Below are 15385 nucleotides of genomic sequence, written 5' to 3' on the forward strand. Positions count from 1 at the left end.
ATCAAACCCATGAGCTTGTCTAGCACCAGTTACAGGAGCCTAAAGAAAGTTATCTTCATTTACTCGCCCTCATGTCGTTCAAAACTTTCATTCTTCTTCGAAACACAAATCTTATTCTTAGTCATTATTGTCCCCATGGTGAAATTGTGCCTTTCAGTATAAACACAAACACTAAATTTTATACAAACTTAAAAATCATATCCGTCACCTAATATAATCCATTCGCACTCATCATCACTGAGACCTTCTCAGCTTACATTCATGAGAGAAAAAAAGATGTCTTCATTGAAACCCAAGATATTTCAGTCCCTCCATTGGAAGTCCAACCTTCAAGCTTCAAAATTATAGTGATCGTAAAAGAAATCCATTTGAATCAAGCCGTTTAATTCAAGTCTCCTGAAAGAAAAAGCATCATCGCTTTATATGATGAACAGATTTATTTGAGGCATTTACTCACATAAACATTTATCAATGCACATACAGTACATGGATCTCATCAAATATGGGAAACGGATACTCAAGTGTGTGTTCTTTGTGTTCTAAAAACTATGATTTTTTTATTAATATTAGGTCAAATTTTTTTAAATAATAATAAAAAGGTCTAGTCGGGTACACAATTTTCAAATAAAAGGTTTTATGGGCTTATTCACACCTTTTTGGTGTGACATTTTTGTGTTGTTTGCAAAGAAAATCGTCCGACAAATGTAATCTGAGCTTTGTTCTTGTCTTAGACACACATTTTTAGATGGAAATCTGCACTGAGATTCTTTATAAAAATGATTTGTATAAATCCTTATCCAGTAATCAGAAACGACTAGACAGAACATGGAGAAGTCATTGCAATGTATTATTTAAAAGGTCTCTGAGAGCTCTACTGGTACAAGCGTTGTTTACTGTGATCATTACTAATAATAAATATGTTTATTTAATGCTACTGTTGCCGCTATTTTCACAGCAAGTCTAAGCAACGTCATCCCGTAACTGGAAAAATCACCGCCTCTTGTGACTCAAGTTCTCCTCTCATGGGATCTGCTATCCCAGCACTCGGCTCTTTCTGAGAGCAGTTGTCATTCGTGTAAATCCATCTAGAAACGGTGTGTTTGAAGGCCGAGAGTTTTTATTCATTGCAGACACGCCGGTTCTCTGTTTCATGTTCATTGTAGCTGGAATGTTTGCTGTTGTTGTCTTTGATAATACAGAAGCGTTGGATGATCTATGATCTATTGTATCACAATAACTGTCGACTGTAAAGCACTGGTCACGTCTCTGCAGTCATTGTCTGCCTGCAGCTTTTGTTCTTCGCAGTGGAAGTTTCTGTGTCTGACTGGGCGGCACCTACGGCTGCTAGGATCAAAGTCTGTGGGTGGAAACGCATCGCCCCTCCCATCACAGTTCACCCTGCCATTCACCTTCAATTACTACAACATTCACATTCAGGTGGCTTGACCAACAAGCTTATGAACCCCTATGAATCAATAAAATAATGAGCAGAGGATTTTACATTTGTCAACTCATCTTTTAGACCTTTTCGAGGATTCTCACGATCATGGTAAACCTGGAAATGTCAGAGAATTGAAAAACTTTCTCTGGACTTTTAAGCCAGAAGCTTAAAGTTTTTAGGTACACTCAGCTCCTAAATGTTTTTTTTTTTTTTTTTTTTGGTGTGTGTGATTCTCCTTAAAATCCCTAATCAAAAGTCACAGAAGTCCTTGGTTAAAAGGGCCTTTCTGCAACTTTTTGTATGTATTAGGGCAATTATGTTTTGGTATAGGCTATATTCTTGAGATTACATCAGTGCTTTAAATCAAGGAAAACCCGAACTTTTTACTACGATGGGCCAAGCTTGGTTAAGTATTTCAAAATACATTATACTACAATTCTAATTTATTTATATTAAAATGTACTTTTTTTATTAAATTTACTTATATTCTCTAAATTGCAAAAAAAAAATAAATAAATAAAAAATAAAGCAAAAAATATACATTAAAGATAATTTGGCCCTTGTTTGGATGTCTCTGTTTTATTTATGCAGACAGATTTGAACCTATATCTCTCTTTTTTGAGTGCCTAGGCCTTGGCTCAAGCTTAGATTACATTAATATTATTGTTGGATAATACTAACAGTGTTATTAATGAGAGAGCAGTAAATTCACAGAGAACTGTTTACCGCAGTCCACAGCATGTATTTCCTGGACACTGGGCCTGTAAAAGTCCAGAAACATGGCTCCGTATAGGATGATTTACTCTTTGTTTGGCCTAATCTTTCTTTTATGGCATTGCCGCAGGTACGCATAAACAAACTCACATGCCACGAGGGCAGCTGATAAGACATCCGGGCTGAATCAGGGTCAGAGAGCAGATAAAGTTAAAGTGGGTCAGCCGAGGCACCCGCTGATCTCAGGTGGCCTTGTGTGACTCATGTGACTTTGGACCGAGACTGGCTTCATGTTCTGGATCTCTGCCCCCTCCCCTCGCCTCATTCACATGGCCTCACCTTGACTTTTGATTTTTCTCAGAGGCTGAGTTTCACGACACAGTCTGTTTAGTACCACATGACTAGAGCTGGAGCTTTTGATGGCAACCACTGATATCGGTACGGCCGATTAATTGTTTAGTGACTTCGATTACTGCGAACTTTGTAGTTTATGTAGCTTAAGTAGTGATTCAAATGTTACGGTGTGCTGTGCTTTAGAGAATGAGTGCAATAACTCGTAGACTCTCAGTATGTTAAAGGCCCAATGAAGTGCGTTGAAACGCACCGCATTATTCAATTTGTTGACGTAATTTCCACTGAAACAGAAAGACAGGACGGGACATATCAAGCAGCTCCTCCCCTTTTTTAAAATAGCCAATAGCGTTTCGTTTACATCACAGTGCCAAGCACGACGCAAGTGTTTTTTGCTAGTTTCAGCCTGATGCAGTTATCATTTTCATGTTAAACTAGCAAAAGTGGATTCGGACACGCCCTAAGTGAACTTGTGCCGTGCGCTTTAGACCATGTGCTTAGATCGTTAAAATAGGGCCCCTAAACTCTTAATAGATTCCCATTTAGATTTAATATGAAACTGTTGCTAAAGCAAAACAGTGATTTATAATCATGAAGATGTGTAGTTTGAAAAGTGTGTATGTTGGTACATCTCTTCTACTCGTCTTCATGATTATAAATCACTGGTCTGTGGCGACTCGATCATATGATCTGCTCATAAGCGTGTCTCTGGGCCCATGAGCAGACTGTGTTCACGCTGTGGCGTTTGTGTGACACTAATGTGAAACCAGACTTCATTCGCCCCAATGGAAACCATATTTACTCTGCCTGAATCGTTCCCTATCCCCTATATTGTGCACTATCTGCCATTCACCACGTAGAAAACAGTAATTGTGTTAAAAAGTGACAGATTTCAGCTTCAGAATCTATTTATATTGTAGGGGGCGGAGCTTCAGATTCTAGAGAGCGTTTGATTGGACAGAAAATCTGATGAGAAGCTGAAGTGCAGAGTCATGTCATCAAAATCACTGATATTGGTGGAAATGAGAGACTGTAAGTTTTGAATGGCTGTATCTTCTAAATGTGAAATTTTGTTATTGTTTTGGAGCAGACTAGCTTATAGATAACAGTAAGGCCAACGTAATCATATTAAAAGCCAAAAAAAACCTCCAGTTTTGATTTTATAGGGACATTAAAGCATTCTCCATCCTGTTGCCTTTAAACTCCTCCTCAAAAGCACCACCACTACCCACAGCAAAACACTGTTTTAATAAAATAAAAAAAACTCAGCCAAACTCACCCTCTTGAAATTCTCCCCCCAAAAAAATTTGTTTATATTCAATTTGTTTATATTCTGTCACTCCATAGAAGAAGGTCCATTCCACCAAAACCTTGACACTTCAAAAAAGTTCATAAAGAGACTGTAAAGTAGGCTAAACCAAACCATTTTAATCAAGCTGGTTTAATCCAGCTGTTCTGAAGAGGCATGATCGGCTTTTATTGACTGTTAATTAATGTATAAACACATCAAATATGGTCAATTGGAAACTCAACCGTACTCAAGAACAAACCTTATTGGTTCTTCTGGAAGCTCATATACACTTGCGAGACCCATAAGAACAAAACTCATTGGGTCTTGTGCGTCAAGCAAACACATTGAGCTTCCGTTTTTGTTTTTGGATTTCTTGAAACTATTCCCTTTAATATCAGCCAAAACATGAATGTATTTATCAGCTTATCAGACCCAACCTTCACATCATGTACAGTAATAATCCATAGTTCTCTATTTGTTTGATAATTTTAAAGACCATTCATTTGTGTGCGACATGGTTATAAATGTATTATAGATGTATATAAATTCACAGCATTCTCAGCTCGTGTTGTTTTGTCTTTGCCTCACTATCTGCTGACAATAGTTCACATGTTGTGTTTAGTACTGTGAGAGATTGACCCAAGAAGTCATGTGACGGAAGAGAGAGACTGTATAATTGTTTCTATGGAAAACACTTGTTTTTATCTTCTTCCACATCTACACGAATCAGTCCCCAGGGCAGGGATAAAATCTCTTCGCAGATGTCAGAGAAAATTCTGTCTCTGCAAGAGCTCGCTGTCTGTCGCTCCGTCCGACCATCAAATCCATTTCTTAAGGATGCTTAAGAATTGCCTCTTAAATAAGTGTTGAGTAAGTGTGTGGTGGGTGGATCCTTTATATAAAGTGCTCTGATTTATGCCGTAGGTTTTGCATTTTAATCCCCATTTGATTACAGCGGGAAAGAGCATGCTGGGAGAAATATCCGTGCCGGCACAGCGTGTTTTAATTACAGTAGCTGCTCCGAGGGAGGACTGTTCTTGGAAAACAAGGCTGAGGGGGTTTATTAGACTGGGGAATACTGAGGATTATTATATTAAAAAACAATGGATGTATTAATGGCCTTTGTGTTGGTGTTGGAGAGGCTGATAAGTGTTTTTCTCTCTCCTTAGGGGTCGTCCTGATGGAGATCTCAGACGTCCACCGGAAAGTCAATGTAGAACTGGAGGAGAACGTGAGTGTGTCCTGTTAAGTGTGTGTTTGTTTTGTTTCCTTGCTGTAAACACATTCTTGGCTGACCGAACACATGTTCGGACTCACCCAAACAAACGATTGCCATCTGCAATTTAACCTCATATCAAACATCCCATTTCCCATTTCCCATAAACCTCATTCCTGTTGACGTGCAGACAGTCATATTTGTGTAAACTCCAGGAACGAGTGGACACACCTACTGTGTTTTAGGTTGTGGTTTTATTTTTTTTATCAGAGCAGGTTTAAACATGCCTGTTGATGCACCTGAGCCCAGCGCCTGATGATGACACGGACGATCCTGCTAGAGCAACTGCTGACTCAAAAACAGGCCACACAACAGAAGACAGGCCGTGTTTGAACAGCTCTTTCTTCCTCATCAGTCAAATCTGATATCATTCTCACAAATCTGATAACCCGTTAACATTCCTAAATGCCTGACAAAGAATTGCTTGGAAACTGAAAATATTATAAATCTACTAATTGGTCACTGAGGGCCCTATCTTACACCCGGCGCAATGCAGCGCCAAGCGCGACGCAAGTGTTTTTTGCTAGTTTCAGCCTGACGCAGTTATCATTTTCACATCCTGCGCCAAGTTGTTTAAATGGCAAATGCATTTGCGGCCATTTGTGCGCCCATGGGCATGCTGGTCTGAAAACAAGGTGTGTTTTGGCGAATTGTTGGCGCATTTCTATTTTGAGGCAACAGAAATAGACTGCGCCATTGACCAACTGAAACCTGGTCTAAAGTCAATGGCGCAATATTTATTTTTTTGTTATTTAAAGAGCGCGTTAGTAAAGTGCGCCTATAGGCGGGTCCACAACGCGCGTACATTCTGCTTATTAAACACACATGGACGCAGCAGCAACACAAACATGGCAAATATATATATATAAAAAAAAAAAAGGATTACAATGTAAAATATTATTATTGTTTACATAAAGATATGGTGGAATCCGGCTTGTCCCGTAGGTGTTCTGCTTGAGCACTTTTACCTCGTGCTCGAGCAGTTCTGTTTGCGCTCTGGAGACGGCTTCGGTCTTTCCACTATCAAATTCCGTCATGCAAATAGTGAATCAGTCATGGTGCGAGCGCAACTGGCATTCAAAGGGAATGGGAGATGAGACTCTGATTGGTTTAACTCACGTAAATCCCAAAACACACCCATTACTCATTAAGAGAATAGGGACAACCCTTTTAGACCATGCGCCGGGCGCGCCGACCATTTTTCCCGTCGTTAAACTATCAAAAGTCGATTCGGACACACCCTAAGTGGACTTGTGCCATGCGCTTTAGACCATGTGCTTAGATCGTTAAAATAGGGCCTACAGTGTTAATATACATTTTAGTACATTTAGTGTAGTACATATTATGACCTAAAGGGTTAGTTCATCCAAAAATGAAATTGTCATCAATTACTCTCTCTCTCTCTCATGTCGTTGAAAACCCAATAAGACTCTTTGGAACACAAATTAAGATATTTTTAATATTCTCTTATTAATTTTGTCCATCCGTAAAGGTGATGGTACACAGGGCAACTTTTTGAGCAATGTTGCTGGGCAATGTTGCCGTCAACGGGCAACCAGATGAGACACAGGCCCACGACTGATCTAAATTATCCAGATAGACATTTATTGCCCATTTTCAATGGGAAAGTGCCCAAGCAACAATCGCCCGGCAAGATTGCCCAGCAACATTGCTCAAAAAGTCCATGAAACCAAAATTTCAAAGCTTCAAAAAGTTCATAGAGACATGATACAATTAATCTGTATTAATTGAGTGGTCTAATCCAAGTCTTCTGAAGAGAAATGGTCAAATTTATGTGATGATCAGGCTTTTATTCAGATATAAGAACACAAGTCTTAGTTGAGGCCCTTGTGTTAGGGCCCACTTTGTTGAATGGCTGTTATAATTAAATGAAAATAGTTTATAATTTAATCACCACTGTTTTTTTTTTTTTTTTTTTTTTTTTTTCTGGCACAAACATAAAGAGGGTTGAAAGAGCATCTCAATTAGGGTTACATTATTAAAGTTTAAATTATTGAAACGTCATTTACTAACCATCATGTCATTCAAGACCTTCTTCCATGTAAAACAAAAGTAGACATTTTGAATGATGTGCTGGTCGTTCTTTTCCATCGCATAACAATGAATGCGCACTGAAGCTTTCAGGTTTTAAAAAGGTTTCAAATGCAAGATACAAGTCTCATTGTCTCGGATGTTAATTCAAGCAGCTGCTCTGAACATGATCTACCTTTCTTAGTGAGATTCTTATCAAACGGTTGCTCTGTCATGACAGTAGGTGACCTGAAAGAGAAAACCTAACATAGCATTTGTTTTTGCTACATAATAGTTCTATTCTCTATAACATTACATCAGACCAGCTGAAATATTCATTGGTATATGACAAATGTAAACCACAAATGCATTCAGTGCACTGCTTACTGCTAGTTATGTGACACAACTAAACCCACCATAGACTGTCTAGTGTAGTCAGCTTGACTGATTTTACCGGGGGCATTCGTGAGAGTCCAGAAGTCTGTGAACCACAGGACTCAAACTGTTGTGTGAAACTTAATCTGCAGTGACGGCTTCAGTGACTATAACGGGATGGGTGCGTTCTGATATTGTTGCATTGCTGCTTTGTGTATAATTTATTCAAAATTTGAATGCGCTTTGTTTACCATGCTTCAAATTACAAATCTGCTGCCATATTCACCCAAGATAGAGACATTTTCTTCCCTTCTTGAGATTTTGAGCATCTGACGCCCTTTTCTATCCCATGTTGATTGACAGGGCTCTGATCATTGGCTGCTTTTATACTAATGTCCAGTTGCACAGATAATTACTTTTATCGGCCAACTTTATCTGACAACTTACTTTTTATCAACACTGACAGATGTGCTTCATGATGATTTCTCCTTATTAGGGGGATACGAGGTAACCGATGATGTCGATTAAATACTTTTATTGATTCTGAATTAAAAAAATACAAGCAACCTTCTTTATTTAAGGCCATCCTTAAAAATATCTTGGTTTGCCGTAACAGCAAAAAAAAAAAAAAAAAAAGGTCGGTTGGTCGGTCTATTTTTTTTTTTTCGAGATTCGATGTAAAAAAAAAAAATGTACAATTTTGGTCAAATTTGCATATCGGGACTTCACTGACAGTTTTCCAGAACTTCGTGCCAAGTATATATATATATATTAAATAACAATTAGAAAACCTGTATAAACTGAACACCAAAGAATAATATTATAGCGGTAATATTATAGGCCTATTCATGTAACGGGAGCGCTGCCAACGCGCCTAAGCTGTCAGAATTGGGAAAAGTGATGATTATTAGTATGTCAAATATATCAAGGAGACATTTCAATTGTTTATTAATAAACAAGTGTTTTCTGTGTCAAAGATGAAGTTGACGATGCTGACGCGATCTTCGCAGTAGCCTAGTGAACGCGCCAGAGAGAAATGCACATTTCATTACATAAGCAGAGAGCAGTCTGTTTTCTTTCGTTTTGAATTGTTTTGTTTAAAAGTGTACATTTCATGCTTTTTTATATAAAGGCCTATATATATGTCTCAGGTCTGTGAGGCAAGTAGCTTATACGCTGAGTTTCGGTTCATTTAAGAGACCAGCTCCAGTTCACGCGCCGGCGACTCCGTGTCCTGAATTTATATTGCCTTATTTAGCCTACCTCTTATTAAATACAGGAAATTGGTTGATGAAACATTGATCAAAATTAAGATACAATTAATTCAAAACGAAATTCACTTTAAAGACAGACTTTCTACAAAAACAAACTTAATGAAGTGGTTAAAATCATGTCTGCCCACTCCATTTGTCTTCCGATATTTTCGGGATCATCTTATCTTATTCATGCTATTCACTTTTCATATAATCAACATGAAATTTAAAAAATAAATATTATTTTATTTAAACATGAATATGAAACTAAATAGTTTTTTAATGACAACACAGGCCTAGACAGTAGCCTACAGAGAAATTTACTGTCGGAGCGTTGCCGGTGAGCATGTGGGGGGAGAGATACAATTTTCGATCAATCATCGAATTTTATTTTGCTTAATATGCCCATTCTTAATATTTGGTGTTTTAAATGCCTGTTTGAGATCTCTGTGAAGTTTTAATTGCCGCTTTCAGAGCGGTCACGTCCGTAACATTGTTTCTTCCTCATAAATGCGAACACGAAAAATAAAATAAAATGAATAGGCTATAAATTATGCTCTTCATCCGGTGGGTATAATAGCCTACTTTTGGTTTGCGCAGTGTAATTCATAGAATTAGCCTACTAAAACATATTTTTCGTTGATCTGAGTGTCGCGATTTCGCTTTCATTTCGCATAGGCCTACAGCCTACACAGCCCTTATAATCATAGCCTAGATGACACCACAGGTTTTTATTTAAAAGAAAGAGCGTAGCCTACGTTTGTAGCCTATGTAGGCCTATTTATTCACAATAAAATACAATTAATATCATTTTATTGCATTTGTATTAGTTGTTTGAAGAGTAAAAAAAAAAAATCGGTCGGTCTTAACGCAAGTTTACAATCGGCAAGTCGGTCGGACTAAAAGGGAAAAAAAAAATTTATTGGGTCGGACCTAAATTGACTGGGTCGGTCGGGTTACGGCAAACAAGAATATTTTTAAGGATGGCCTAAAGTAACACACCAAAATTGGACAGAAAATATATTAAAATAATATTAAATATCAATATATTCTTCTTCATTTAGTTCTATGCAACCGAATCAGATTTAACAGTGTTATTTATTTTGACCAATTTTCAAAATAAAGTATAGTCCTAGAAGGCTATTATTATCAGAGCTTTTTGAGCAGATAGTGGGGAGCTGAGCAGTGAACGAGAGGGTAGCTTCACAGCGGCAAAGTACAAAAATGGAAAATTGGAAACTGAGCATAGCAAACTGGGTGCCAGTCTACTCGGCCAGAGTCGCTTCAAAGTTGTGCATCTTCAGAAGTGGAGCCACTCGCAAAGTTACAAAAAATGATGTGCGAGAATGAAAGCTGAGAGCTGAACAGTGAACACTGAGGGGCGGCTTATATTTTCTGCCTTTTTTATTTATTTTTATAATTGTATTATTATTATTTTTTTAATTAAATTCAATAATAATAAAAAAATCAAGCCAGTTAAATTAAATAACCACACTTTTATTTCAAGTAACACAAAAATTGGACAGAAATAGGCTTATATTAAAATAATATTAAATATTAATGTATTAATATCAATATATTTTTCATTCAGTTCTATGCAGCAGAATCAGATTTAACAGATGTATTTTTTGACAAAATAAACTAAAGTAGTCCTACAAAGCTATTATTATCTAGCTATTAAATACACACAGCAGAACGCGCTTAGAAGTTGCAAAACATGCTGAGCAAGAGTGAAACCTTGTCGCTGAACACGGAGGGGCGGCGTGGCATATTTTCGGCTTATATTTCCTGCCTTTTTTCTCTTTCGGCCAAAAACAGAAAATGCCATTTTCGGCCGAAAATTTTCATCAGCCGAAATTTCGGTGCATCTCTAAACCTGAGGGTTAATCGTCTAATCAGAAAATAATCCGTTGATGTATGGTTAGATTAATCGGTTGAAAAACAATTGATAGGTTAGTTGATTAATCTGTAAAATGAACGATTGAACAATAATCGTTAGTTGCAGCCTTACTCATGACATTTACAGGTGCATTTCTACGTCAGATCTACAGGCTACTGTGTTGCATAGTAAGCAGAATCTAAAAATACTCCTGTAGAAGAGTGCAATGATGAAAGGAGAATGTCTTGAATGTAGGGCAGACGCATCTAAAACACAACAGTGATTCCACTCGTAACAAATGAAGCATTTTTCTGAATGAAGACATGCATTAATGAAGACGTGTCAGTGTCAGGAAGTGTAGGAGTGTAGGATTCTGTTTTTAAAGAGGGGTAAAAACAGATTAGTGGAGCAGAAAGGAGGGAGAGGGGTGGGCGGGCGCACTTGAAGCCATCATGATGTGTTGATGCAAGCGCTCTTCATTAGGTTGATGTGTGCGTGCGTGTGTGTGTGTGTGTGTGTGTGTGGGTATCCCTCTGTTTGTCTGTGACTCATCTCCTCTGTAAGCACTTTAGCTTATACAACAACAGTAAACTGCCTGCCGACTCACCCAGTTGTCTCATTTTCTGTGTGTGTGTGTTTGTTAGGGGTGTGGGATGTATATCGTCTGCGATAATATCATAATTGTTGTTTTTAAACAATGTGCAGTCTGACATTATTGAGTATGTCCCTCACTTTGCAAAAACACACCTAGACTCCACGCACACACTGCTTGATCTTGCCTTTTTGATTTAGGTTAATCTGCATGTGCACATTTTAGAGTGCACACTCTCACTGCATGATTTAATCTATTAAAATGCAGTAAAATTGAGTATTTTGTCTTTTAGGCTATGTTTATATCATATGATAAAGTTAAAGTCCCCCTGTAGTCAATAATTTCATCCCTTTAAACTCATCTTTGATCACCAAAATTTCTTCATACCTTTAAAATAACTTGAATGTAACTCTACACCCTTGCCTCATTTAGTATACGCGGTTGTAATATTGCAAAATTTTAATAATTTAACATAATAAATGAAAATTTAATTTCTGTCATTGCTACGAACTGACCACATATGAAGAATATCAAAAACTTCAGGAGTCAGTCCTAAACCTGCCAAGTTACCAGCACACTAAACACACTCAACAAAATATCGTCTAATTTTCGTTATCGAGAAATATAAAAAATCCCAGAAAATATTGAGATATCCTTTTTTGTCAAAATCGCACACCCCTAGTTTTGTGTGTGTGTGTGTGTGTGTGTGTGTGTGTGTGTGTGTGTGTGTGTGTGTGTGTGTGTGTGTGTGTGTGTGTGTGTGTGTTTTATCAATGTAGGCATCTCACCAGCACACATCTCACACCCAATCATTATCATTCATTACCATAATCATTCATCATTCATATCTTTCTCTTTCTCTACAGTTCAGACGGTTTCATCGGGAGGTTATTTCAGAGTTGGAGAGGAAGACAGACATGGATGTGAAATACATGACGGTGAGCTGCCATATTGATCATTGATAGGGAAGCTACTTGAAATATTGACAAAAACTAACTACATTGAAGCTATTTTAAGGGTAAAGGTTGTTTTTAATTTAGTAGCTATCAAATAATATAATTTCTTTACTAACGTATTTCTATGGCACAAAATCTCCGTTTGCAACAACAGTTTTTGATTTGAACAGATTTTCACTCCTGTTCAAAAGTGTTTTTGTTTTTTTTAAAGGGGTGGTATAATGCCCTTTTCACAAGATGTAAAATAAGTCTCGGATGTCCCCAGAGTGTGCATGTGAAGTTTTAGCTCAAAATACCCCACAGATATTTTTATATAGCATGTTAAAGTTGTCACTTTTTGAGGGTGAGCAAAAACACACCGTTTTTGTGTCTGTTCCTTTAAATGCAAATGAGCCGCTGCTCCCGGCACAGGGGGCAGAGCTTCAACAGCTTGTGTCCTTTTACCTCACAAAGACATGCACTGAAAATTTCAAAAACTTTTAGCCTTTTATGTTCAAACCGAAGTCAGAAAGATGGAGAGACTCAAGAAGTGACAACATGCAGACAACATTTCTGAATGGTTAGTTGATGAATTGATGTAGCTTATGTGTAGTTATCTTCTAGTCATTGATTAGCATATTCTGTCTTGATAGTCTATAAATCGCGTTTCCGGGGGCGGGGTTTATGTAAATTTTAGGGTGTCATGTAGTCCCTACCAGCCGTTTGTTGTAGTCCTTAAAAAGTGATTTTAACTTTGAGCATTGTAACTTTGTAGATGTTGTTTATGCTCAAATAGCAACATTACACACTAACTAAAGTTAGAAAAGTGAAATCATATTCAACCACCCCTTTAAAGAAATTGATACTTTTATTCATCAAGAATGCATTCAATTGATCAAAAGTAACAGTAAAGATGGTTTCCACTAAAATATAAAGCAGCACAAATGTTTTCAACATTGACAATTATATTGAGGTTTGTTGTTCAGGGAAGAAGGATGGGGGAACCGGCGAACGTTCAAACACTATAATCATAAACAAAATGAAAGTAAATGCGGCAGCCCCTCATGGACGACCCCAAACAATTTAACAGTAGTGTATTTACACTAAATGCAGCTAATAAATTAAACTACATTTAAAAGCAGACATATGACAGACATAAATATATAGTTAAAACTGATGGTTTGAAAAGTTTTCTACTAACAAAAGACCTAAAATGTCCTGAAGGCTCACACAGTACTTGAAAGTAGCTGACTTTAGACTTAAAGTAACTCAGTTTCGCTACTGAAAGGGAAAATACCATTTCAATTTAAAGTTTTTTTTGTATTTTTTTTTTTTTTTTTTTTTAAATCAGAGCAGTTTTTACAGCAAATGCCACAAAAACAGTGTCAGTTGCCTTGACCTCATAAAACTTAAACAACTTGTGCAAAATACAACTTGTTAATGCTGAAAACACCCTAATTTATTCAAACTAGATTGAAAACCTAGTAGTAAACAACAGTATTAACTTTTTTTAACAACAAAGATTGTGATGAAAAGCCATGCAGGGTCTTTGAGAAGCACTTGTAGGAAATGAATATGTAAAGTGTTACTTTTTTCTGGCCTAATTTGCTTGCATGAATTGTACTTACCAATGCTAGAGAGGCAGAGGCGAAAGCATGTTTGCATTTGACTAGTGCCTCTGCATTCTCTGTTATAATGCTGTGTGTGCAATACAGTGTGACCTAAAAACACTGATATAGTGTGTCATGCTGGTAGTTGGAAAACATAGCTGGTAACAGGAAAAGTTTGATTATTTTCACCACGGCTACTGTCACGCTTTGTCACATTCCCAGTGCTGGTTTCCACTTATGATAATTTGCAGACGCTTGGGAAATGTGCCTAAAAACTGCATTTTCTTGGGAATGAGAGATGGGAATGAAAATCAGACCGGCTCATGTCACACTATTTGTCTCCTGTCTGCATCTAGAGCAGAAGTCAATCAAACTCATCTTTGCGCTGACACACCATGCGTGTGTGGACACGTCTCCCTGTCCCTGAGTGACACTTTTCCAATACTGTCTGTCCACAGGCCACGTTTAAGAGATACCAGACCGAACACAAGATGAAGCAGGACTCGCTGGAGAGATCGCAGTCAGACCTGAAGAAACTCAGGAGGAAAAGTCAAGGAAAGAACGCTTCGAAGTATGAGAGTAAAGAGAACGAGGTATGTGTGCTTTTAATAGCACATACATGCGTTACTATATACACACACATTTGTTTTTATTTTTCAAATCCACAGATAAGTATTACTGACAAAAAATTCATAGGACTCTAGTATTCTTTAAAAGTTTAATAAATCAGTAATAATAGAAATAAGTTGTTAATCGAACCCACAATCAGTTATTAAATTGATTGACATGCTTTTGATTATTGAAATTTGAATAAAACAAACAAACGGTATAAAATATTTATTCAAACAAAAAAACTGTTTTCTTTCATTTAACGGTCATTATAAGCAGGGGACATAACTTTTTTTGGTCTGGTTCTCAAGGGAGCACCTGGAGATGCTGCTTGGTACTCACACTTTACGCGGCACACTTATCCTACAAGCTGTCGGCATCACTTTCCTCCTGACTGCTCTCCTCACTATCTTCTTTTCTCTCGAATATAGTGGATGATGATGATGATGATGCTTTTTTTTATATATTTTTTTTATTAATAACAGACAACAGCAGGAATATTAGGCTGCTGTCACTTTAAGACCGAATGCACGGACACAATATACTGACACACATCCGGTTTCTTTCTCAAATATTCACTTATGACATAACCGTGAGAATACTTGCAGAGACGGGTATTTTGGCATAATGTTGTGTGTATGTGTCCATTCAAGCGCAAGTAAGGAATCAATTCGGTGTTCAAGCGATGGTCAAACGCACTTCATGGTCAAACTGCCCGTCTAGAGAAGTATTGTTGTAAACACAGTTGGTTAGTTAACGTAAACGGGTAACCAAAAGTAATTATGACAGCCATAAATATTACTATTGTAATTTTACAGTTTTAAAATGTAAAATAAAATAATTATTATTGTAATTATTATTATAAAATTTTGGCCAAATTCTGCAGCCCTACAAACAGGCACATCAAACCAGGATTTTTTTTTTTTTTTAATTAAATCACAGTCATCGTTTTATCAGAATCTAATCACAATTATGTTTTACACTATAAAAGTAAAGTTGTTTCCCACCTTTTTTTTTTTGTTTGTTTT

The 15385-nt window shown here is 37.2% G+C and overlaps 1 protein-coding gene across 1 annotated transcript in view; it reads left to right on the top strand.

The window, feature by feature from the left end:
- Window positions 1-15385, top strand: part of baiap2l1b (BAR/IMD domain containing adaptor protein 2 like 1b) — a 72438-nt gene that overhangs the window by 18985 nt on the left and 38068 nt on the right. Inside the window, exons 4-6 of the mRNA XM_079874055.1 lie at window positions 4967-5028; window positions 12070-12141; window positions 14207-14341. Coding sequence (XP_079730181.1) covers window positions 4967-5028; window positions 12070-12141; window positions 14207-14341 — 269 coding nt within the window. The remainder of the gene's footprint in view (window positions 1-4966; window positions 5029-12069; window positions 12142-14206; window positions 14342-15385) is intronic.

The sequence above is a fragment of the Squalius cephalus genome (genome assembly GCF_949319135.1).
Source record: "Squalius cephalus genome assembly, chromosome: 1".
Taxonomy (NCBI): Eukaryota; Metazoa; Chordata; class Actinopteri; order Cypriniformes; family Leuciscidae; genus Squalius; species Squalius cephalus.